This window comes from Bacillus rossius, chromosome 6, assembly GCF_032445375.1.
Source record: "Bacillus rossius redtenbacheri isolate Brsri chromosome 6, Brsri_v3, whole genome shotgun sequence".
In the NCBI taxonomy this organism is placed as follows: Eukaryota; Metazoa; Arthropoda; class Insecta; order Phasmatodea; family Bacillidae; genus Bacillus; species Bacillus rossius.
The window spans coordinates 77081028-77108549 of NC_086334.1; the positions used below are offsets into that span (position 1 = coordinate 77081028).

Consider the following 27522-nt stretch of genomic DNA (forward strand, 5'->3'; position numbering starts at 1 on the left):
CCCTCCACCACGAAGGGCAGGCAGTCCCCCTTGTGCAGCCCTGCGCACGCACCCCAACACCCTCACCCTCACAGCCCTCCACCACGAAGGGCAGGCAGTCCCCCTTGTGTAGCCCTGCGCACGCACCCCAACACCCTCACCCTCACAGCCCTCCACCACGAAGGGCAGGCAGTCCCCCTTGTGCAGCCCTGCGCACACACCCCAACACCCTCACCCTCACAGCCCTCCACCACGAAGGGCAGGCAGTCCCCCTTGTGCAGCCCTGTGCACGCACCCCAACACCCTCACAGCCCTCCACCACGAAGGGCAGGCAGTCCCCCTTGTGCAGCCCTGCGCACGCACCCCAACACCCTCACCCTCACAGCCCTCCACCACGAAGGGCAGGCAGTCCCCCTTGTGCAGCCCTGCGCACGCACCCCAACACCCTCACCCTCACAGCCCTCCACCACGAAGGGCAGGCAGACCCCCTTGTGCAGCCCTGCGCACGCACCCCAACACCCTCACCCTCACAGCCCTCCACCACGAAGGGCAGGCAGTCCCCCTTGTGCAGCCCTGCGCACGCACCCCAACACCCTCACCCTCACAGCCCTCCACCACGAAGGACAGGCAGTCCCCCTTGTGCAGCCCTGCGCACGCACCCCAACACCCTCACCCTCACAGCCCTCCACCACGAAGGGCAGGCAGTCCCCCTTGTGCAGCCCTGCGCACGCACCCCAACACCCTCACCCTCATAGCCCTCCACCACGAAGGGCAGGCAGTCCCCCTTGTGCAGCCCTGCGCACGCACCCCAACACCCTCACAGCCCTCCACCACGAAGGGCAGGCAGTCCCCCTTGTGCAGCCCTGCGCACGCACCCCAACACCCTCACCCTCACAGCCCTCCACCACGAAGGGCAGGCAGTCCCCCTTGTGCAGCCCTGCGCACGCACCCCAACACCTTCACCCTCACAGCCCTCCACCACGAAGGGCAGGCAGTCCCCCTTGTGCAGCCCTGCGCATGCACCCCAACACCCTCACCCTCACAGCCCTCCACCAGGAAGGGCAGGCAGTCCCCCTTGTGCAGCCCTGCGCACGCACCCCAACACCCTCACCCTCACAGCCCTCCACCACGAAGGGCAGGCAGTCCCCCTTGTGCAGCCCTGCGCATGCACCCCAACACCCTCACCCTCACAGCCCTCCACCACGAAGGGCAGGCAGTCCCCCTTGTGCAGCCCTGCGCACGCACCAACACAACTCAACACCCTCACACTGGACAGCTTTCTATATCTTTTGGGAATGTTCAAACAACCACACATTTATATATTTTTTTACGCACGGTGCTGAGTGCCATAATATATGAATTTCTGCAAGAATTTATTAAGATAAGTCAATCAAATTACATAGATCACTTTGTATCTCACAAACAGAATGAAAAAAATTTTCTTTATTAATACCAATGGTAGAGTAATACGTTAGTGAAAGAAGGCGATTTGTTTTCATGAATAAAAATGTTTACTAAAACATATGTACATTGAAAGAATTCTTTTGTATTCTTATTAACAACTTAAATAAAATGTAGGGAGAAACTGAGTAGAGGTTGTTATACAGTACATGTCATCATCAGAAGCAGTAAACTTCAGCCTCCTCAAGGTACCTCTTGACCCCAACTGATAAAATACAAAATATTATAATTATGAGGAATGACTTTAGTTATTTAATTGATGTTTTTGTCTGAATTACTGAACATAATTTTGGCCATTTCTTTAAAATTTGGATCAGTAACTAATTTTACTATTCATAAAGCTTTTACATTACAATTTAACAAAGGTAAGAAATAAAATACAATATGACAAACATAACAACGAGATAATGTTTTCTGAGTCGTGTCCAAAGAGCAGAAAGAGGCTGTTCCTCGTGTGCTGTGGTGTGGGTGCGTTACACAACACGCGAGAGACTGCCGCAGTTGGTACTCCTGATCCCAGCATTGAGAGGCTGTCATGCTGACCTCTAGTATCAGCTGAGGTTACCTGAGCTGCATCATGCACCCGGCTAACTGCAAGTTCCAACTGAGTTGTAGTTCTGGAAGCCTTACTTGTTTTCATAGCTTTTGTAGGACCAATAAAATACATTTTTTGAAGTGAAAACTTCTTTAGTCGCGTTGAGCGATTTTTGGTAGGAGCAAAACTTATGTGTTCGCGTCACCGACATGCTAGTGACGTGTTGCGCCAGACTGGCGAATCACAGCTTCCTGTGTACATGTATACGCATATATACACTAATACATTGTATATACTCGACTGTATCAAGTGCGTGTTGGACTCTTTTTTGGACGGGTAAAATCTTTTGAGTTCGCATCACCGACATGCTGTAGTAGCAGTAAGTGAAGTTAGTTTGACCACGTGAATACATGATCTAGGTCTATCATCACTGGTAAGTCATAGCCAGGTAATGAATTTTTACGTAATTTTTTTCATATCACTGACATTTGTTGTGACCAAAAAATGATGTAAGGATAAATGATATTGATATCATGCTAACATTGTACTGATATAATACCAAAATAATTTTCTTACGTACATTTGATGTAGAAATTATGTCAGATTACAAATTAAAAAACAAAGTTTTAAGTTTTTACTTCTGTTGACAGTCCCCATGACTGACTATTTTTGTTTTGTACAACTTTGGTTTGTTTGGACTGGGAATGATGTACCTTGAACTGGATGATGTAAATTTTGTTCAGAAGGTTCAAATCTACATGAGAGAGGAATTTCAAAATTAGCTGAAGATGCTTGGGTTTGTGTTTGATGTGCGATGTATGTTATCTTCTTCAGCAACTTTTAGATGCAATGACTGCCCAGGTCATCCTAGGTTTATTTTCTCTTCCAAAAGTTGAAACTACCGAGACACGGGAAGAGATCCTAACTTTGTTTGGGACTAAATGGAACTCTTCTCATTGCTGTGGTGCCTGTATGTAAACATATTGTAATTAAACGTCCTTCAAACGGCACTTCATCGTTCAACAATTACAAGGGCACATCGATCAGCACTGCTCCAGTTACTTCTCCACGCTGAGGGGGAAATGCAATAGTGTGCATGCATGCTTCTGCTGTAGTCGATTGTGTAGGGCTGCCTTACACTCACCACCCACATGAACATCATAGGGTCATTCCATGTCAGTTCATCCAGGGCATGTAACCCATGTTTTTTGATTTTAATAAAAATTGGTTCAATTGTTAGGTGACAAAAGACCACTTAAAAACCAAAATTTCAGATTTCTATCTAAAATACTTCCTGAGAAATTGAAGGTTCCTTTGTGACCATTTTTGGCCTAAAACAGGTTGTAATGACAGCATAAATTGGTCAGTATATGTGTTTCCTTGCTTTGTATTTCACTGTAATACCAATATTTCAGAATAAGAACACTTTTCCTTATGTAAAATTCTCTAGAGAATTCAAATTTTTCCACCAAATTGCTATATCTAGAATGGTTTGTAAGTTATAACAGAATTATTAACATGACTGATGTTTCATGTATCATCTGCATTCTTTATTACAAAATAGACTGTATCTTAAAAGGCAGATCTCATAAAAAAAAATGATCTTGGTACTATGTGAAAGAGGAGGAAATTTTCTATAATATACATTTAAAAAAAATAGTGGCTTTCTGCTGGAATGTTGAAAAACAAAATGAAAATGACTTGGTGATGTAAAAGGGGCCCCTAACAAAAGGCAGCCAGAAGATGGAAGCAAAGAGGATTGAATATAAGGGTTGTGTATGTCCCATATTTTCCGCATATTACACAAGGATTTTGTGCAAATTTCAAAGCCTCTATTTACCTTCCCTGTGTTATCTGCAGAGCCATGTCATGTGACTGTACATATGTCATTTCTGCATGGAGTCTGCCTGCTAGCTATAAGAGATGGGTTCTTTGATACTTGCGCTGTTCCCCTTGGCATTGGTTTTTTTTCCTGCTTCCTCAGAGGCAGCTGAGAGATAGGCCTAATATCTGGGCTGTCACAGCAAATGCAGTATAGTGGCCCATGAACAGAGGGGCGGAGGGGAGGAAAGCAATAAAGATAACCGGGTCAGAGCCTGTGTCTGCCACCATGCAGACTACACTGTGTAGGCCAGTCTCACTGCGCTGCCTGTGTATAATGTTAGTGGAAAGTCTTAGTTCATTATAAGTTGGATGAGAACTACATGGCTACCAGTACTACTAAACTAGAATTCTGTTCTGTTGGGAATGATATGCATGAAGAATGCCATAAAGAGTGTTATATTAAAACAAAAGGAATCAAAAGATTGGAATCACTTTCCAAAGAAATTCACTCTTCTTGTGCTGAGAACAGGTATTTCTAAACATAATCTTCACACCATATGTTTTCATCACGAATTGTTTTATATTAAGAAGTATGAAATGTTTCAGACAACATGTTGTGATCCTATGAAGTGCTTAGTGTTCCAGTTAAGCGTTATTTGCGCACAATCTCTTTACAGTGCTACAGAAAAGCAGCAGACAAGGGACTTAATTTAATTCCTGGTAAAAAATTATGCTCCCCATGTAGGAATAGGTTGTATAATATTCAAGAAGTAGGTGCACAGGTATCTTCAGAATCATCTGAAAGTGACGTTGCAGAGGGTTTAGAGATTCAAGCATCAAAAGAAGAAACCCGTAGCTTACTTGACAAAAGTTTGGAATATTTGCAACAGTCACCAATAAAACTGCATGCTGTACCACAACATGCAAAAGAAAAATATGGGAAACGTAAAGTACAAGAGGTATCATCAGCTGTAGCAGACAAAATATCTAAAGTATTAGATGTATAGCTTCAAGCTACATCAACTAGTGGAAGTACAGAATTACAGAGGCATGAAGTGGAACAAGGCTGCCGATTTGGACCGTTTGGTAACTTAAATAAAGCAAAAGCTGCCCACAATGAATAGACAAAGAAAATTACAAATTCTTACCCTTATCCCTCATCATGGTCCAGACAGAAGGCAGCACAAGAATTTGGTGTTTCTGAGTACATGGTAAGACAAGCAAGACAACTTACACTGGAAAAAGGAATCTGCGCATTAGTTCATCCCACAGGTGGGAAGAAGTTACCTGAAGAAACTGTGCAGTCATGATGAGTTTCCCAGGGAAATGCCAGGAATGAAAGATAAAGTTAGTATATCCAAAAATGTTAACAAACAGAAAAGACTTTTGCTATGCAACTTGCATGAGCTGTATTGTTCTTTTAAGGCAAAATATCCATCTCTCAAGGTAGGGTTTTCAAAGTTTTGAAGGTTGCATCCTAAATGGTGCGTTTTAGCTGGAAGTTCTGGAACCCATTCTGTCTGTGTGTGCACTATACACCAAAATGTTGAATTACTTCTTCACTGTCTTGGTGTAGGTGAAAAGTATAGTTCACTTATTTTGTATATTGTATGTGACATTTTAAATCCTGCCTGTATGCTAAGACAATGTGAGCAATGTCCTTCTCCAGATACTCTAAAGCAGCATCTACATCATACTTTAGACTGTGATCCAGATGATGTGATTGAATATCAACAGTGGGTCAATACAGACCGAACACAATTACAAACCCTTACCACAAGTGTAGAAGACTTTATGGAAATTTTAGTACAAAAAATGGAACACCTCATACCCCATTCCTATAACACAAAAAAACAATTGGACTACCTCAAGCAGCTGAAAGAGAAAATAAGTGAAAGAGAAGTTATAGCTTTATTAGATTTCAGTGAAAAATTTTCCTTCGTTATCCAAAATTAAGCACAAGGATACCATTGGACCAATAGTCAATGTACAGTTCATCCAGTAGTCATTTACTACAAAAATTCAGACAATGCTAATTTGAAAACAAGCAGTCATTGTTTTTTGTCAAATGATTTGGATCATGATGTTTCCATGGTGTATAAAACACAGTCAGAAATAGTCACATATGTTAAGACACCTGCCTCATGTAAAACACATACATTATTTCAGTGATGGTTGTGCTGCTCAGTACAAGAACTGCAAGAATATCCTCAATTTGTGCCACCACACACAAGATTTTCAGCTCACAGCTTCTTGGTCATTCTTTGCCACAAGCCATGGCAAATCATCTTGCGATGGAATTGGGGGAACTGTTAAGCGACTGACATCAAAAGCTAGTCTTCAACTATCATTCCAAGACCAAATTACATCAGTGTCTAAGATGTTTACCTACTGCAATGAACACATAACAGGTATTATCTTTCATTACATTGACAAGAATGATGTGGATGACGTTCGTTCGACTCTACAACAACAGTATACTATGGCAAAGACAATCCCAGGCACAAGAGGGTTTCACAATGCTTCACCAATATCCCAGTATGAATAAGGAATGAAGAAAACAAGTCAGGATAATGCATATTCCTTAGTTTTCAATTTCGCTACAGCTGCTAGCAAAGACCCTGGTGGTACGATATCAAAACTGTATACTGGTTGCTATGTGTCTTGTGTGTATGACAAAAAATGGTTCGTTGGTGCTGTAAACAACATTGATAGGTCAGAAGAAGATGCTCAAGTAACCTTCATGCACCCTGCCGGTCCAAGTGCTTCCTTTTACTGGCCTTCACCTCGAGACGATGTGTGCTGGGTTCCTTTTGCAGGCACCATCAACAAGCAGCTCTGGCAGAAAGAAGACTTGTGCAAGTGTGAAATAGAATGGCAGCTTTATCAGAAAAGCAATGCAGTTTGCTAATTGCAAAAATTGGAGGATTGTGTCTGTAGATTCTAATTCATTGGCAATAGATTTGTGTAAGTAGGGGATTTTTTTATGTGTACATATAACATTAGTAAGCGATTATCGAGTACATTACATGTTGCCAGCAGAAAGCCACTATTTTTTTTAATGTATCTTATAGGAAATTTCCTTCTCTTTCACATAGTACCAAGCTAATTTTTTATGAGGTCTGCCTTTTGAGATACAGTCTATTTTGTAATAAAGAATGCAGATGATACATGAAACATCAGTCATGTTAATAATTCTGTTATAACTTACAAACCATTCTAGATATAGCAATTTGGTGGAAAAATTTTAATTCTCTAGAGAATTTTACATAAGGAAAAGTGTTCTTATTCTGAAATATTGGTATAACAGTGAAATACAAAGAAAGGAAAAACAGATACTGACCAATTTATGCTGTCATTACAACCCGTTTTAGGCCAAAAATGGTCACAAAGGAACCTTCGATTTCTCAGGAAGTATTTGAGATAAAAATCTGAAATTTTGGTTTTTAAGTGGCCTTATGTCACCAAACAAATGAACCAATTTTTATCAAAATTAAAAAAACAATGGTTACATTTTCAATTTTTGTTGGATGAACTGACATGGAATGACCCCATATGGATGTGCCAAATAAATCTTTGTGATAGCAATACTATCCTGGAAAAATGTTTTTATAAAATTTAACAGCACAAAAAGAAATAACCACCCATTTTTAAGTATGTTATCCCTAGGATTTCATTGTTGATAATTAAATACTTTTTACCAAACACTGAACATGTCTACATAGCTCAGTGGTTCAGTTCTGGGTTTAGGACATAGGTTTTCAGGTTCAAATCCATCACTGGAGGATATTTTTTCTTCTGGAACTTATTAATGCCTTTTAACACTATACTATACACTAAATTTTTAATTCTATTTGTTTTATTAATTATTATCAGTAGCGGCTGGAAGTTCATAGCCGACGGACGTGTGCGCGCGCGTTCCTCATTTACCGTCGGTTATCTTGATCTATTTTGGTTTAACATCGTCTGTTGGTGTTAAATATTAATTCTTCCATCTTAGATCAACCTGGTTTCCGGGGTTTTTTGCCCCGTAATGAACCTCTCTCTTTAAAGTCAGTGCAGGTCATCAACACGGAAATGTTTAGATCGCAGACCAAGAAATCTGGTTCCAGTTCTAGTGCAACTCAGAAACTACCTACGTTGGAGATAACCAAGCTGGAAATAATGAAGCCAGAAGCTCTTAAACTCGATGATTTAATAAAAAGGTTGAACTGCTTTGCAATAAAGTTTATGCTCTTCAAAACAAAAACGCTCAACTTAAGTGTCTGCTTATCGACTCCCACTCTGAAACGGCCGTGATTAAACAAGAACTCATCTCAATAAAAGAAAGTTTGTTTGTAATAAATAAAAGTGAGATATCTTATAGTCTGGCTTTAATGAAGTCTTCGAGCGACAAAAAAACTGAACGTGTAGCAGCACAGAGCGTCTCGGGTAAGGGCGTCCGTCCAGTGACCTACTTCCGATGCAGCGAGAAAATAGTGATGTCACCAAAAACAACCACACCAACCAACATGCTGACTCTGACGGCTTCACTGTTGTGCAAAATGCACGAAAATCCAAAATGAATACGAATACAGAATCCAAGCGTGAGCCGGAGAGAAAGAAAACACCAATGCAAGTGGGAATAAGGAATATTCCCACCCTTAAAACGGTCGCAAAGCCTGTTCCGAGAAAAACAAAAGCACTGTTTGTTACTCGTTTTGATCCTTCTGTTCATGCAAACGAGATCGTTGACTATATAACTAATGAACTCAATCTTTCACATGTTAAGGTAGTTAAACTTAGAACCAAATTTGATTCTTACGCTTCGTTTCACATAGTAGTACTTGAAGAAGATTTTAATAGAATAAATAACATAGTATTCTGGCCGAGTGGGTGCTTAATCAGTCCCTTCTACGGTAAACTCCACCCGGAACAAATTGCTACCAGTGACTCTACATCAAATAACTCCGTCAGCACTGACAAGACCGGCATCCCCATGAAGCCCTTATCAGCTGGTGTCACTGCAACGAACCTGTCTCCGGTGCCAGGAGGAGACCCGTAATTTGTTTTTGTGCATCCTATTTCAAAGGAATTGGAAATTTTTTATCAAAACGTCCGTGGTCTAAGAACTAAATCAAAAGAATTCTATGAAAACATTATTATCTCTAATTATGATTTTATCTGTCTAACTGAAACCTGGTTCAACGATCTTAGCATTAATTCCCACTACTTCCCAGATCAATACTCAATCTACAGAAATGATAGAGACGCCTTGCTGACTACTAAAGATCGTGGTGGCGGTGTTTTGATAGCAGTCAATAAGTTTAAATTCACTTCTATTGAGCCTATTTTTCACCTGGACTACCCCGGAATTGAATCTGTTTGGTTAAAAGTTAAAATGACTCAGAATAAATCCTTTATAATTGGCAATATATATTTACCCCCCCAAACATCAATCTAACTACCAACATCGTGCACATGCACATCAAGACTACAGCACGATATCTTATAAACTTTATATCTAGTCTTGGTTTATTTCAGTATAATACAATCCTATCATCCAAAAACCTCTTAGATCTTTGTTTTACAAACAACTCACAATGTTCAGTATCTCATGCGGATGAAGCAATTGTCACTGAAGACCCATATCATCCTGCCTTAATTATAAAAATAATATCTGACAGCATTCCTTATGTGGTCAGTTCTACTAGAGTCTCTAGGTCCTATATAAATGGTGACTATCTTGGTCTTTACAATGCTGTTAAAAACTATGATTGGTCAAATTTCTATGAATCTACTGATGTTAATTAACTATCTTGTTGATCAATTAACTACTTGTATATGTCACAATATTAATGAATTCATCCCCGTTTTCATTATCAAACCATCTAAATACCTTGTTTGGTTTACAAAAGACTTAATTCAAGCTTTAAAATCCAAGAAACATTTTCACAAACTTTACAGAAGAAACAAAAATATGTACTATTATACTAAATTTTCATTCTTTCGAAAACAAACCAAATATCTTATCAAGCGTGATAAAATAAATTGGACCAGAACCACTAACAATAATATCAACAACAACCCTAAGTAGTTTTGGCACTATGTCAAATTAATAAAAAACTGTTATCATGAACAGCATTCGTTAAAAGTTAATGATGTTGTATCTAGTGATCCAGTGGTGTTGACTAATGCATTTGCTGAATACTTTTAAAGTGTTTATGTGTCCTCTAATGTCAATTACCAAGTTCCCACCTTAAATTCATTCCTTGATACAATATCTGTTCCCTCTGTTTCTGACAGCCTTGTGCTTTGGGGCATAAGGGCTCTAAAACCCTCAATGTCTACAGGACCCGACGGGATTCCTAATTTTATTCTGAAAGGCTGTTCACATTTATTAGTACCCTTATTAAAGCATTTATTTAATACTAGTTTAAGAACCCAAGTTTTTCCAAATAAATGGAAAATTGCAAAAGTCATTCCAATTCATAAAACCGGAAACAAATTACATGTGGTTAACTATAGACCAATATCACTATTAAATGGTCTCTAAAAATTTTGAAAAAATAGTTTTTAAAATCACTAATTTCCAACTAAAAAATTGTTTATCTAGTAATCAACATGGCTTTAGATCAGGAATGACCAAAGCCACCAATCTAATTACCTACTTTCCTCAATCCTATTTTTAATGAAGTCATTAGCAGGGGTCAGGTAGATGCCTGCTATTTTGATCTTGCTAAAGCTTTCGATACTGTAAACCATTCATTACTATTAGGCAAGTTACATAATTTCGGTCTTAGTGACAATTATGTTAATTGGTTTTCTAGCTACCTTAAAAATCGAACTTTTTTTTGTATCTATCAACAACTCCAATTCTTCAAATTTTATAGCTAGATCTGGAGTTCCTCAAGGTGGTACCTCGTCTCCTTTACTTTTTAACATATTTATTGATGATATTACTCAGATTCTGAATCATTCTTCTGGCACTCTATTCACAGATGATCTAAAAATAAGTAGAAAAATTTTCTCTTTTAATGACTGTTTATTATTACAAACTGACATTAATGAAATTAATAACTGGTGTAAACAAATCTTGTGACCCTCAACGAAGGCAAAACAAAAATAATATCCTTTACTAGAAAATACCTTCCTATCAAATACGATTATAAATTGGGCAACACCTTAATTCAGAAATCCTCTTCTCTCAAAGATTTAGGTATCATTCTAGATTCTAAATTGTTCTTTCACCAACATGTTCAACATTTAATTTCTAGTTCCCGAAGAACATTAGCTTTAATTAAATATGTCACATGTTATGCTACAAAAACTGATTCTATCCTCTCACTTTATTTAGCATTAATTAGGTCAAAACTAGAATACTGTTCAGTAACTTGGAACAACATCAATATGTGCGATAATATGAAAATTGAAAATGTACAGAATAAATTAATAAATATTATTAATCAAAAACATCTTCTTCTACCCAATCTGATATCTCTCTCAAGTCGAAGAGAATTACAGTAGAGTCTCGCTAATCCGGACTTGTCTGGATCGGACCCTGTCCGGATTAACCGTAATCAACTTTAAAATGTATCAAAAATAAGTTTTATTGGCTAAAGAAAAATCTTTATGCTTAAAAATCAACTGTGTTTTATTATAAAGTACTTAAAAAACTAAGTACACATGTATGTAACTTATAAATAATACAATACATTAAAATTACAATTAATTAACATTTAATTTTTTTGAGTTTGAGCGCGAACGCTTGTAATGTTACGCCCGACAGCGGAACGACTTTTTCACCTTGTTGGCAAAACCAGATGTACAAAGCCTCATCTAAAGTTTAATTTTTTTTAACGTGCTCCTGTTACCCAGACTGTCTTTACTCACCATTTTGGCAAAAAAATCTTCAATTTCTTTCAAATTTTTTTTCCAATCAGGAATAGTTGGTTTTCCCATTCCTAAATTTTGCGCGATTCTAGTTAATGATTCACCCGCATCAATACGAAAATAAGACTTGTTTTTGCTCCATTGTTACAGTCACTTTCTTACGTTTAGTAGCCATTATGTTGCTCTTAATAAGTGCACACAATACAACACTCGCACCGAATAAAAATAACTTTCACAAGCACCTATCACCAGCATGAGTAACCATTGACTGGAGGGAACAAAACAAAACCACTCGCAGGTATAGAGCGAGTCGTTTCTTGGAAAACAGACGATGAGCGGAAAACTAGCGGTAAGTCTCCCGGCAACTGAGGGCAAGAGGACCCTCTTTTAGAAATGTATTGTCTTATTATCCTTTGTCACAACATTATTTTCCATCATTTTTTTTAGATCCGTCCGGATTAACCGGATGTCCGGACTAGCGGGGTCCGGATTAGCGAGACACTACTGTACTTGACTCTATTTTCATTAAAAACTGTTATACTAACAAATTAAACTGTAAAGATATGCTTGACAACACTGGTTTAAGAGTACCTCCTTTCAACAGTCGTTTAACTTCCACTTTATGTACAGTTAACAGAAATAATGATCTTATCTTTAGGCTAAAACCAATTTTAATAAATTTGATAAAGACTTTAATTATTTTCCTTAGTTCTTAATGATCATGTGTGTTTTAGTTCTATATTGTCTAAATTGTAACGTTTGAATTTTGTTTTATTGTCTTTCGTTATATGTGTTTTGTTTTTATATGTATTATATTGTATTGTTTTGTGTTTTTCATTTATGTTTATTTATTGTGTGTGTATATGTATCTAATTGTGTGCCAACCATTAAAGGCTTTGTCCTGTTGGTTGGCATGTTACAATTACAAATAAATAAATAAATAAATAAATAAATAACTTTTAATGCACAGCTCAGTCCAATTGTTAGTTTTTTTTACACTTGATAGGCATATAAAAATGAATTTTTTTTCTAATAATAAAAATTAATCTTAAAAACACATTCAAAGTGATTAGTTAGGAATATGTGAATACATGTTTGTTTTTTTCAATACAAATACAGTTTTATTCCGAGCTTGATGAAATATTGCACCCTGACCTTCATATCAAGAGGAAGCTCGCCATCTTCACGAGACTCTGCAAAAACCACCCCAACCCCCTTTCCCACCCCTCACCGCATAATTTCCATGAGCACGAAGTTCTCTGGCAGCATCCACTGTTGGACACCACGATGGGTTACAAGTTGCCAGTACAGTCATTTTAAACTTGCAATTTGTCAGTTTTGAATCAAAATAATTTGCTTGTCATACTTGTTTGCTACGTGAGCTACTTAGCATGTAAAATAATTCATGAGCTCAGACAAATGAAAAATAAATATTCTAAAGTAAATGGCACACGTATATCGCCAAATATCATTAATTCTTTATAGAACTTTTATATACTAAACATTGATTGTTTAGCATGATAATGGATTAAAATTGAAGCAAAAAATAATAGTCAATAAATGCATGCAACAATGATTGTAAGAAGAATGTTGTAAGTAATAAAAATTTATTATAATTAACCTAGTTTGTGAATGTCTGCAGCAATAAAACAAAGAAAATTAACAATGTGACAATAATCAAACATTGATGCTGGGATAACGCTTAATGGAAATTACAAAAAAATATACGTAATTGGAATTTTGGACAGATAGGGTCAAATGACTATTTTGTTAATACATCATGTCAGTTGGAATGTCCACAGGCTGGATGGGTGGATTGGTGGATGGATGGATGGATGGATTGGATGGATTGGATGGAATGGAATGGATGGATTGGATGGATTGATTGGGTGGATTGATTGGGTGGATTGATTGGGTGGATTGATTGGGTGGATTAATTGGGTGGATGGATTGGGTGGATGGATTGGGTGAATGGATTGGGTGAATGGATTGGGTGGATGGATTGGGTGAATGGATTGGGTGAATGGATTGGGTGGATGGATTGGATGGATTGGGTGATGGATGATAATGATGAATGATGAATGATGGATGATTGATGGATGATGATTATGATTATGATTATGATGATGATGATGATGATGATGATTCTGGGAAACTAGGCAGTTGTGAAGGACTTTGAAGTCAAGGAAATTTGTGTGGTTTAATAAATTAAGAAATAGTAAATATTAATGAAAAACTTTTGAATGAGGTTTAAATATTTTTTTAATATATTAACTCATTTGTTATGCTTATTCACCCCAAAATTGTCCTTGACTTCACTGCCCTCTCCACCACCAAGTTTCTCAGAACCCACAAGGAATTCAAGAACTCTGATTTGCGTGACAATCGAGACACCTAAGCTAACCAACTGAGGGCAGCTTCTTGGGCAAAATTTATTTTTCCAAATTCAGCAACTGATATGAACACGTTCGTTTTATAATTTTGAATGATTTTGTGAAACAGCACGGCAATATTCCAAGAAATTTATTACCTGTCACGAATGTTATTTCAAGTATGTTGTTTATACAAGTGTACCATTTTCACAATTTTCAACATAAGGCACTATATGTATTATTAAATAATCAATTATGTCCTAAGAATTATTAAAGTAATGATTAATCCTGAAGAAGAGCCTCTTTTCTGTACAAAAACATATCACTAAATGGTTTTTTACTTCTTGGCATGTTTTCTAATAATTTTCTAAGAGGGAGCTGATACTTCCAGCACAGACACCGCAACCTTTGAATATATATACTGTATAGAAGTCGTCAGCCCAGGTTAAAATTTCTAATACGGTTTTGAGGTAGTTGGTTAATTCACCGCCGCAAGCGCCACCATCTCTAGGGCATCGACTCGTGGTGGTCCCTGGCGGACAAGTGTCAAACTCTTTAAACACCCCTTCTCCCTCCCGTTGAACGACGTTGAGCTGCAGTGAATGATAGATGGGGGGGTGCGGGGAATGACAGCGGGCGACAGCGCTGCACTCTAACGTGTAAATAACAACTAAGACGATACAGGGCGTTACGGCAGCGCACTGCAGCAGTGAAGTTCCCAAGCTGCTCATCATACGCTTCTGTAAAACGTAGAGTAAATCCTATCCACTCGCGACTTCTATACAGTATATATATTCAAAGCCGCAACTGAGGACATAAAACACCCCCCCCCCCCCCCCCCATATATATTAACCCAGAAAATGTATTTTATTTAACCACATCCACAATTTGGTAAAACTAAATGAACGAAAGTGTGGTGCACGGCCGCCTGCACGGACACTGAGCCGTGGAACGGCAACATGCTTCACGTCTCAGTTAGCTACGCACACTGTGCCTGATACTGACGCGGTGCCCATGAGTAGTCATATCGGGAGGTGTGACGTCTCAGCGACAATGGCAATCAAGAACCCATTCTTCCAGTTTCATGTTGGCTAAGTTAATGCAGACTTTTGCTAAAAGTTTAATGTTACCAATAGTTAAAAATAATCATAAACATGGTTTTCTTTATATATTTTTTTAAATTTATGTCCAGAATTATCTCAGGAACACAATTAACCCAATCATAGAACGTGAAATTTGTAGCTGTAACCTTAAATTTAATTATTTTCTTTATAAGTTCTGAAAGTAAGACCATAAATACACCTTTTTAGTTTAAAGGTAAATATAAAATACCAAAAAAAATCCAATTTAGATATGAATTTATTTCAAAACGTATAAGTTTATTGAATAAATAAATAAGTTAAAAAAATGTTGCTTGTTGTGTCTTAAAGAAACATAAATTACGAGTAGCCTAGCTTCAGCAAGCTGCTAGTATGAAGACCATTTCAAGGCTATATTAGTGTTTTGTTACAACAAAACAAGAATTTTTACTGTCATAATATATAATAGCGTAAGTATAAATATGTCTTCTGAACAAAATGTCACACAGACATTTATTTTCAACATCTTATTTTCACCAAAAGAAAGCAAAGGCACAGAGTGACAAAATGTGAGCACGGAATTATTCACATTCAGAAGATTCTTAAGAGAAAATAAAAATTATTTTTATTGCTATGGAAATTAATTTTTGTTGCTAGAAATCTCAGGTAGGCCCTAAATCATACCATAAAACAGTAAATACTGCTACTCTAGGTGTAGAACAAAAGCATGAACAAGAAGTTTTGAGCCTTTAAATATGTTTGCCCTAGAAGAGTAAGCCTTTGTGAAAGTGATGTCATGAATGTAGGTACTTTATTGCTAAGAAGTTTCAAAATTGTGCATTTATACGATTATTGTTGCAAAAATTGGTTTACGGGTGTAATAATAAAAATGATACAGTGTGACTAATACCTATCGTTAAGACATGTAATATTTTATTCATCAGTTTAATTGTTGTAGTGAAAGAAGTGTTGGAATATGATACTGACATGAGAAAACTACATTCTGAACCACTCGGCTGTGCCTGTTCGCCTGCTGACGGCCTCGCCACTGTTACCAACACGCCAGCGCTGACCTCGGTCAACATCACACGCTCTGTCTCACGAGGCTGCGAGGCTGGTATTACCTAACATCACTTTACAGACCAATATCTAATATTTACATCTGATAGAAAGCCAATATTTTTTACAAAAATGGAAAGCAGTGGTAGTGTTTTGATTGCTGTTAATAAACATACATTTGCATCTGTTCAACTACCAAACTTTATGATCAAAGTTCGAATGTGGCTCGGTTATCTGGAATAACTTAAATAAATCATATGGTAGTACAATTGAAAACATTCTAAACATACTCTTGAAAATGATTTACCCAAAAAAATTACCTAAGCTTAATGTTGAACATATAAAACTATTAGATGGACTATTTGTTTGTAACTGTTATAATTCTAAACTTAACTGCAAATGTAAACTACCAGCCTTAAAGTAATCATAATTTAATAGCCATCTACAATATATATTCTGTCAATTCAATTCATTAGATATATATGTCAGTGTTTACATATTACATTGTTGAATTTGTTAGCGTACCTTATGATTGTTGAAGTGAAAGTTCTTTGCCAAGGGGGCTACAATTGCAGTCCATGAGGCGACTAGCTAGGTGGGTGGTGGGGAACCAGTGAGTGCCACTCCCAGCATGCACTAGCATGGCAGAGGGTACGCCACATGCTAGTTGTAACAAGGGGAGCAGTGATGATACGATCGTAACACTGCTTCGTAACGGCTAAAAATTGACGCTACCATATTTCTTTATATATATATATATATATATATATATATATATATATATATATATATATATATATATATATATATATATATATATATAATATCTGAGATCATTCCCGCATCCTCACTATTCTCAATTATTATCGCTTGTTCAATAATAATCACTAATATTCTATCTGTATCTATAGGTATCTGATAAGCAAGAAGCTTCCTTCTGTCGCACGTGGACTCTATGCATTTTTTTTATTAATTGTAGAAGTGTTTTGTTTTTTTCTTTTGTGTCTCTCCTGTCTGGATGCAGGTATATAAATTCTTCAACTGTTGGTGGGCATGATACAAATTTTAAATAAAATGAGAATAAAAAAAAGTACCTATATGTGATTTCCACTAACAAATTGCAAGTGCTTGTTGTATTTACTAAGTAAAATGTGTAATTACTAGCATTAAAAACAAAAACATTGTATTTACTAAGTAAAATGTGTAATTACTAGCATTAAAAACAAAAACATTGCTATTACAGCTTTTACAGCACAAATCCATGAAAAGTGGGAATGTTTTGATATATTGTAAAACATTAGTAATTAAGTTATGTTAGTTTTTGTATATTGTACAAACATTATACTTACAGAAATTACTTAAAAAAATTTTTGTTGTTACTTCCAAACAAAGTTTTTAACATTTTTTTGGTCAGTCAGCAGCATACACACAAATCTGGCTTGTTGAACTGACACAAATTGGCAACCCTGGAATAACTTATCTAAGCATTAAATAGCAACCATATTTGGTGCAGAACATGGCTGAAATGTGTGTAATTGCTTAACATACTTTCGGTGTAAAAGGTAAGCATTGAATTACATTTATAATACTATGTAGTAGTGAGTTTTTAAATACTGAAACAACTTATCTACAGTATCTAATAAAACTATTAAGAATTTACATAACTTTTTTATTTATTAATAATATGAAAATATATAAATATACATTTATACATTATATAGGCTTAAATATATTAAAATGTGAAAAGAGTTAAAGAAGCAACAATAGTAGACCCTAAAAATTATGCATATTATCTAAAGAAAGAAAGGAAAAGATGCGAGAAAAGAAGAGAATCTTAGTAACAAACAATAAGAGGCTAGTGCAGAACGAAGAAGTAATAGAAAATGTCAAAGATTATGCCATGAAAGAAGGGAAAAACTAATTGACAGGCTCAGCAAAGGTACATAGAGATATCCTCAGTCATTTTGAAAAACAGTGTTAAAAGTAAATCACTTCAATATAGTTTTAAGTTAAAAAGTGCATAGAAAAAAAAATTAGTTCTAACTTTGAGCATGATACCTCTAAAATAACTTTTGCAGTTTTCAGTAATGTTACAGGAACTTAAAAAATATCACAAAAATAAATTTGTTGATTTTTATAGTCATGATAATATAAGTCATCAGGCTCCTCAAAATACTACACAAGAGAAGGCACTAATAAATGTGTTTCGAAAGGTTTGTTATAATGCTTAAAAAGGAAATAAAAATTATCTCAGGTTATTTACACTGTAAATAGTGCAACTGTCACATTCTCAATAATGGAATGGCCCTGAATGACTGGTTAGATTAGCTAAACTAAGAAACACTATTGGTAATTCCTGACTAACTGATAAAATGATTTTACAGTATTTTAATGTAGCTAACCTAACCAAATTTTGAAGAAATATTTCAGCGTTATAAATGTACCTAACCTAAGCAACTATTTTAAGTCTTTTGACTGTACAAAATCTAACAATCTAAGTGCCCACCCTCACTATAACACAGTATTTGTAATATATAAAACTACCTAATCCAACACCTCATTAAACTGGTAAACTATTGTTAAACTACAAGAATTATCACAAGTCTTTTTAAGAATGATCAAAAAACATGGCAAGAAGCAGATATCCTATGGCATTTTGGAATTACTCTCCTTTGTATTACAAGGAAGTGAACCAAATGTGTAGTTAATGAATAGCTTACAGATTAATTTAAGTCAAGTTTAGAAACAATTTCTTTCTTTAACATGTTTTATTTATTTATTATCTTCCTGTTTTATACACTCACAAGGTGAAATAGGAGTTGTCAATTGATTACAATATTATAAATGATAAAAATCATAACAAACAATATAATAAACATCACACAAAGTATAAAAAGGCCATATTATGTAAAAGCTAATAAATATAAAACAAAAATACACAATAAAATAATAAAATTGACAAGACAATTAATAAGCATCTATACATTAATCACAATTATGAGAAGATATTAGGTATTCATCCACACTGTAATAGGCTTTCTTAATAAGAAATTGTTTTAAACTTTCTTTGAAAACTGGAAATTTATTTATTTTAAAAGATAATTGAAGATCTTTAGGAAGTTTATTTATTAATTTTGCTGCTGAAAAATAAGGATTCTTTTCATATAATGTTGTTCGATGAGATTTAAAATATATATCAGCCTTTTTTCGAGTATAAATAAAAGTGGATATCATTATTATGGGGAAACTTAATGTTTGTTAACCCAAAAATTATTGTTTGATATATATATATAAACTTGGCACAGTAAGAATTTTTAGGTATTCAAAATGGGGTTTACATGTAATTGAAGATTTAACGTTTTGAATTATCCGTATAATTTTTTTTTGCAAAATCAATACATTTTTCCAATAGCTAGATGCCCCCCAAAATATAACCCCATAGCTGATAATAGAATTAACATTAGCAAAATACATTGTTCTTACTGTATCATGAGTACATGTTTTCCTAAGAGCATTAAAAGCATAACATAATGAGCTTATTCTGCTACATAAATTTGTGATATGTGTTTTCCAAGACAAATTATTGTCTATTGCTAATCCAAGTAATTTAATATTATCATTTACAGGAAAAATGACATTTTTTAATTTTATTGGAGTCACAGGTACTTTTTTCATTAAGGAGGAGTTACTATTCGAGAAAAAAACCAGTGAAGATTTATGTATATTAAGTGTTAATTTATTAATTCTAAACCAGTTATCCATCTCTTGTAGAGTAATATTTACATTAGAATGGAGTATCTCTATATTCCTATCACACAGTATTATGGAAGTATCATCTGCAAACATAGTGGGTTTGCCAGATGTTAGGCAGTTTGGGAAGTCATTAACGTACAGTAAAAATAATAAAGGACCTAGTACAGAACCTTGAGGAACACCAATTTTTATATTACAAATATGTGATTTATATTCTATAAAATGATTTTTTTCATTATATTGAGTAACACAAACAAGCTGAGTTCTGTTAGTCAAATATGAGTTAAACATTTCCAATGATGTTTTTGTAATACCGTAATTTTTCATTTTATGAATCAGTATATCATGGTCCATACAATCGAAAGCTTTAGATAAATCAGCAAATATTCCAGCAACAAAATATCTATCTTCTATCCCTTGTAAGACTTCATTTATAAGATGATATAAAGCAAGCTCAGTTGATTTTTTTGGTAGAAAGCCAAATTTGTTTCCAGAAATAAGATTATTCTTATTGAGATAGGCAAATAGCTGATTGTAAATTATTTTCTCCAATATTTTGGAGAATACAGGTAGGATTGAAATAGGTCTATAGTTAATAAATTCCATTTCACTCCCCTTTTTGTGTATAGGAATAACTTTTGAGTATTTTAATCTATCTGGAAAGATGCCTTTAGACAGACATTTATTTAAAATATGACTAAGTGGGCCTTTAATGCTATCAGCACAATATTTTATAACTTTAATGGGAACATCATCCAATCCAGCTGATTTTTTATTCTTTAATTTCATGATAATATCTGATATATCTTTTTCATTAACATAAACAAATGAAAAATCTTGCCAATATGTTTTAGAAACAAAAACTTGGCCAGAATTTTGAACAGGTAATTGTAAAGATGATGCAAGCTTTAATGCAACTGAAATAAAATAGTTATTAAAATGCTGAGCAATCATATGTTTATTAGTAATAACAGTATGATTATGGTTTAGGGAGATATCTTTTAAGGCGATTGGTGCACGGTAAAAAACGGTCACAGGCCCGAAAACAATGAATTTTGTATCATATGACCACTAAAGAGTCTAGATGCCTATGTGGGTGACCGTTACTATGTAGGGAGGTCAGGAGCTTAGTTCCAGCTCGTCAGTGGTGAGATGGCCTTCATACGGGAAGGGTGTCGCTGGCGGTCGCTCTGCGGCCTGCCATCTAGCGGGAACTAACAAAACCTCAAAGGTTGTATCTCGCTCTCCCTCTAACACACAGCCGATACAGTTCTATCGTGCCCGGAGGAGGGGAAGGTTTAGCAGGTTTCTCTTTCACTCATCCTTCGCCATGGGGAGGCGGAATGGATTATTTATTTGTTCGCAACTGTGCACGTCATGTGGTTGAGAGCGCACATCTTCTCACTGAACTCGCTCGTTCTCTCACACTATTTCAATAAATCTTTTCAAATCTTCAACATCAATACTTTAAACCATTGCGCTTCCTACGGATTAATTATATTTCATGCACGTGCCCGAATTCGCTGCAAAAAAATAAAACGCGTAGTCAATTTTTTTCTTCAAAAACCTTCCGAAACACTGTGTGTTAAAAAACATTCTGAAAGCCCATTTTTCTAGATAAATGGAAATTCTAAATCACCTACGCCACAAAGAAACATTAGGCTTTAATATTATGTAAAGAAAACACCTCTTAGCTTTATAGTTATGTAAAGGTGGTGTGATATGTTTCAGATGTCGCACCATCTTATCATCCATGTAGAAGAGTTACCCGAAAAGCTAACAAGACTATTGCCATGGAAATGGAAATATGGTTAAGGAAATATTTTTCAAATGTTTGTAAACAGTAAACAACATATAAAAAATCTTATAACTGTAAAATTAAAATACAAACAACCCTATAGCAAATTTAATTTCAATATGAAAAAGTCTACAATAATGTTTACAAGAAACGAAATTGCAATAGCAATACAAAAATATCGCAATTTTGTTACATTGTTAACATATATATTATTTTTAATAAAGGCAATAAAAATGATATACTCAATATTTGGAATACAATAAATACCTTAAGCCCTACATAATTGCTGCGATATTCACAATAAATGCTTTTCTTAAATATAGTAATTAAAAAACATCGTAAATAAATTATGAACATACATATTATGGTGAAGGAATGTGGTCACTATCACACTGAAAAATCTTAGAGGGTAGTTTTCCTCATCTTATTTCTTTCTTTGCGTTTTTGGTCTTGTTCGTTAAAATATTTCATGTTCAAATACTTGATACACATATACGTTCTTGTCCTGACAAAACAGTATATAACTTCTTCTGGATATTTATTTTCAGTAGTTCCACAAATAATTTTAGTCAGTGATTCAAAAATCCGCTCTTTTTTGCACAAATTGTTGCCATGAACATTATCAAAACACATTTCAGCAATCTTTATTTATTCAAAAAATTCATTAGTGGGACATTTTAAGTTACCCTTTGATTGTACATGTATCCAGCTATCGTCCTCCGAATTGAAATCCGTAGTGCCAAGGTCAGGATATTTATTTCTGAAACTGTGAGCTATATAGCCAGAAACATATTTCAGCCCTTCAAGAGAAATTTCGTCACTTGAAAGGGGCCTGGCCTCTAAATCTAAGTCTATTTCTTCCATGTCAGCAAGATCTATTTCATTTAAAGGTGATTTCTCTTGAAATGTCTTAGTAAAATACATTTCCTTGCACAAAAGTAGTTCTGTAATTTAATTCTGATAAGCACTGTCCTGTTCCATTTCATTTGACGAAACATCACTTACCAAACACATTTCGTCTGTCTTCTCATCCGTGTTTTTCCGTTCAGCAAAAACTACTGCAGAATGTTTTCACAATATGTAGTTTATAATTCTGTATTTAAAGTAAATGGGCGACAGATGCGTATTTTGATGTTCCATACCTCTAATATACGGACAGAGAAAAAACCACTCTAATACATCTTAGTTCAGTTTAACTGTTAACAAATATTAAGGTTAACAGGTCCTATACATATTTCCGAATGTTTTACTGACTGAGTTATACTGGACATTAATTAAATTGATCGCTGATATTTATACTTTTAAACGAAATTTTGGATTTATCATTTTATGTAAACTCTAATGCGTTAAAAAGTGTAACGCAACACTACACACAGGTAGTGATGTCTAGTGCACTGCCCTATGCACATTAGTTAACAAAAAAATAAAATGAAATATTAATTACTGATAAATAAAACCTTGATGTCGTGATACAAGTAACACATGCTTATCTGATATTTATCTCAATTAGAATAGAAAATAGGAAGATAAAATAATTAACTGATTTTAAGACTGATTTATTACTTACACAGTACAGTGCATTTTGAAGACAAATGGGTCTTAAGAAGCGAAAATCGTACTCGATTAAAGGATGGTATGGTGTTCGGTATATTAAGGTTTCCCTCAAAGTAACGGTTTCAGAATGCTTTTAAGATATTAGTTACATCCCAACATAAGTTTAAAACATTTCTCTTAAGAGTGTGCTTCGTAGCATTAAAAAAATGTGCCTTAATTATTTTGCAAATTTATCATTGTTATGGTGACGATGTCAGGGGTTTTCGTAATTTTTTTTAGAAATATAGTACAGTATTAGCAACTACGTTAAGAACTGTTATTTTATTCACACAGAGAAAAGAAATACAAAATGCTAAAATTTGGTGTTTGCCTTTTTATATACTATATAGGTTTGTTATTATATGTGTGTTGTAACATGTATAAAAATGTTAAATATATTCAACAATATTTGGTAATAATATATATTAAAAAACTTTTATGTACGCGACTTGAAACTACGTGAAAGGTTTTCAGTCTATAAAGGCCTATTCTATGATTTTTTTAAAATTATTAATTCTTATGCAAACAATTAATAAAATTGGAAGTTTCTTACATTGTCAGTATATGCATAGCATTACAGTTATTCCAAACAATTCTCTACCAGTGTTTACCTAAGGTTTGCATGTTATGTTGGTTCTTCTACTAATACACGTATATTACAAGAGGTTTGTAATAGATTAAATGAGGTAAGTAAGAATTCGTTTGTATAAACGTTGTGTATGAAATTATAAATTTTGAGATGTATAATAACAAAAAGAAGTGCGTTCCGAAGACATGTCGGTAGTGTTACCCACTGAAACATTATTCCCACTTCAACTCTTTGTAAAAATAAAAGTATGGGGTTGAATGCGTCAAAAGGGGTATATAAATAAAATTTGAGGCTTCTTCCTTATTTCATACGCTGGTGTCCCCCACTTGTAATTGCAAACAAAAATTTTTTCTCAATGTTTTAATTTACACTGCGTATTCACAAAAATTTTTGGCAGTAAATAAGTATTTAATTTTTAAAAATGAAAGCATTCATGTTTCGAAAAAAATATTAAAGCGATGTGGGGAAAAATGTTTACAGATACTCCAGTAAAATTTTCAGTTTGAGTGTTTTCATAGTTTCGGAGCTGTTGCGAGTTTAGTTTGGAGGATTTTTCGGCCGTGCGAGGCGAGTTTGGCTCTTTTTCATTTTCTTCCAGCGTAGGAAGCCGATACCCGGCTTCACCTCGCATCCTCTGCTGGCCTTCCCTTGTCCTCTCCAGATGTATTACTGTATATTAGCTCCATGAGCGCGACCTTGACAGACCCTTCGTTTCTTCGGCCTCCTTTCTCGTCATCCCTCTACACCCCATTCTTCCCCCTCCCCACCCGCAGGCTGCGGCCAGCCGGCCGGAGCTCCGCCGGACTACCTGGTTGCGACATGCGCCGCCCTTAGCGCCACGTCGCGGGGACATTCTTCCCGGCGGCGAGAGTTTTACACGCAGCACTAGAACTGTCACTCCAGAGGGCATGTTTTGAGTCGGATCGTATCAAAAACAAAAGGATATGAAAATATATACATAACTCAATAGTTTTCTGCCAATTATGTTTTCATTTTCATTTAAATTTATTCTTTAAATCGCTCCTGAAGTAGTCCAGCAGTGATCAATGGAAATTGTCAATATTAAACTGTAATTTTGACGATGAAAATTTTTTCTTCTTACTTTTATATGTGCAGAAACCTATTTGTACACTCGTTTCTTGAACTATACTTAAGTTTAACATAATTATGTGTTTTCTAAATAATTCTGGCTTGGAATAAAAATAAATGCATTTAAAATGACATAACTCAGTAAAAAAAAGTTTATTAAAAATATCCTAGGTATATAATGTCTTAAAAAGAAGCATCAAAAATAAATATGTACAGTTAAATTAGTTTTGTCGTAATATTTTCCATGCACCAATCGCCTTAAGATGATTTTATTTTTTATCTCATTATTTATTAGTTTCCACATATCTTTGGATTTGTTATTAGATTTTTTTAAAAATTTGTCATTATTCAATTTCTTAGCAGCAGATACAAGATTTTCATATATTTTTTTATATTTCTTGTATATAACAATATCATTTGTGTTGTGTTTATTATTTATCTTATTTTTTAAGGAGATTAATTTATTAAGAGAGACACCTAAACCTTTAGTCATCCAAGTGGATTCCTTCCCAGGAATAAATCTAACTACTTGATTAGGAAAAACATTGTTAAAAAATAACATAAATATATTACTAAAAATATTCCATGCTTGATTAGGATCTGATTCATTATATACTTCACACCAGCTTTCCATTAACATGATATTGTTAAAGGTTTGCATATTGTTAATACAAAAATTTCTTTTAGTTTTCTGAAAATACTTATAATTATTTGTTAATTTACAGGAAGCTAGATAATTGTAGACAATACAAATATTTTGTGCCATATGGTCAGAGAGTGCAGTATCAAAATTCGAGGCTGTGTAATACAAAAAGTTTATGTTTGTTAAAATATTATCTATACATTTACTACCCAATTTTGAATATCTTGTATTTTCTTTAATTGTATTGAGCAGATTAAATTGCTTAAGGATATTTTTTTAGCCTAGTACAGTGTGAATTACCACTATTAAAATCAATGTTAAAATCACCACATATTATAATATGTTTTTGTCGAGAACTGATAATTTTAATCAATGATTCAAATTTGTTAAAAAATACATTATATTCATGTGAATTCGGAGATCTATAGACAACAGCTATAATGATATTTAAAGAACCAATTTCTACACAACATTCAAAATTTTTAACTTCACATAAATTTTTTACATCAACCATACTACTACAAAGATTGTTTTTTAAAAATACACAAACACCACCACCTTTACAAGTGGCTCTACAATAATATGAAGCTAAATAAAAATTGTTTATCTTACAATAATTAGTATTATCGAAAGAAAGCCAATGCTCACATATGCATAATACATCAATACATGAAGGAAGTAATGATTCAAATAGTAATTTTTTATTAAATAGACTGCAAATATTTAGATGCATAATATTAAAAGTTGTTTTTAATATTTTCCTTATAATCAGCAGTTCTTGTATTAGAGCAACATGCATATTTACTGCTACTGATTATAGAATTTAATCTAAAAAATTTTGTATCAGTTTTGTTATTTTTTAATAGCCACTTATCAAGTAAGGTAGATTTCCTTGGTACTGGTTTATTTACTACATTTTTCCTGAAAAGCCATTTGTCTAGAAATGTCAGTTTGGATATAGAATTAGACTTAGAAGTATTTAAAATAATGTCACAAATTTTTCCAGAAAGTACATCAATTGTTTTGTTTTTTGCCCTCTCCTCTTACGCAGTAAAAAAATAAACTAAAACGCCGTTTAGCGGGATGATCACACCTAAGTACTGCCCAATAAAAACAATTTAAGGGATTTAATTAACAAAAAAGCCGCTACTTTTAAAAATTACAAAAAAAAAATTGTATACACAACAAAATACATAGGATCTGTATCAAGAAACAGGATTCAAATTATTTTTTATTCATTTATGCAATACGAAATCAATTCAGCTATTGATTATTCGCCTACAATTTGTTGTAAGCATTTTCTTACCTGACACATAAAAACAGTTGAATTTTCGTGCAAGTCTTAGCAGTCGTGACATCGATTCTTCAGTAGCCGCCATTCCATTCCTCACACCATAGACAAATGTTAGTATGGATCAAAATCACACGTAAAAAAAGTGAAGAAAGCTAACACAGCGCTCTCGCTGCTTGGGATAATTACTAAATTCAATTGGGGGTAGGATACTTATGAACGCACATCTATAGCAACGAACTCTATCATATAAATAGGTCTGGCAACTTATCTTCATTCTCCATCGGCTTAGTGAAGCTCATGAACTAAACGCGCTAGTAGGAGGTGTCCCCTTCATTTTTATTTGTTTAAATAGAAGTTTTATATAAAAGTATGTATATATATCTTTTTAATAGTTTCATTATGAATGTCAGATAAAATTAGGGCTTTAATTTATTTGAAAGCTTTGTATGGTTCGAATACATAATAATATATTGTAACTTTGCACACAATTGGTAGTTACAGATTTAATATAACAAAGATACTTTAAAACCTGACGTCGTACCTCCGTGCCTCGGCATTAAAGCCCAGATCACAGCCCTGTCC

The 27522-nt window shown here is 34.8% G+C and overlaps 1 protein-coding gene across 1 annotated transcript in view; it reads right to left on the minus strand.

Annotated features, from left to right (window-relative positions):
* LOC134533319 (uncharacterized) overlaps positions 1-27047 on the minus strand; it is a 160961-nt gene extending 133914 nt beyond the window's left edge. The window contains exon 1 of the mRNA XM_063370813.1: positions 26953-27047. Within this exon, the coding sequence (XP_063226883.1) occupies positions 26953-27025 (73 nt within the window). The 5' untranslated portion in view covers positions 27026-27047. The remainder of the gene's footprint in view (positions 1-26952) is intronic.
* Positions 27048-27522: the final 475 nt, after the last annotated feature.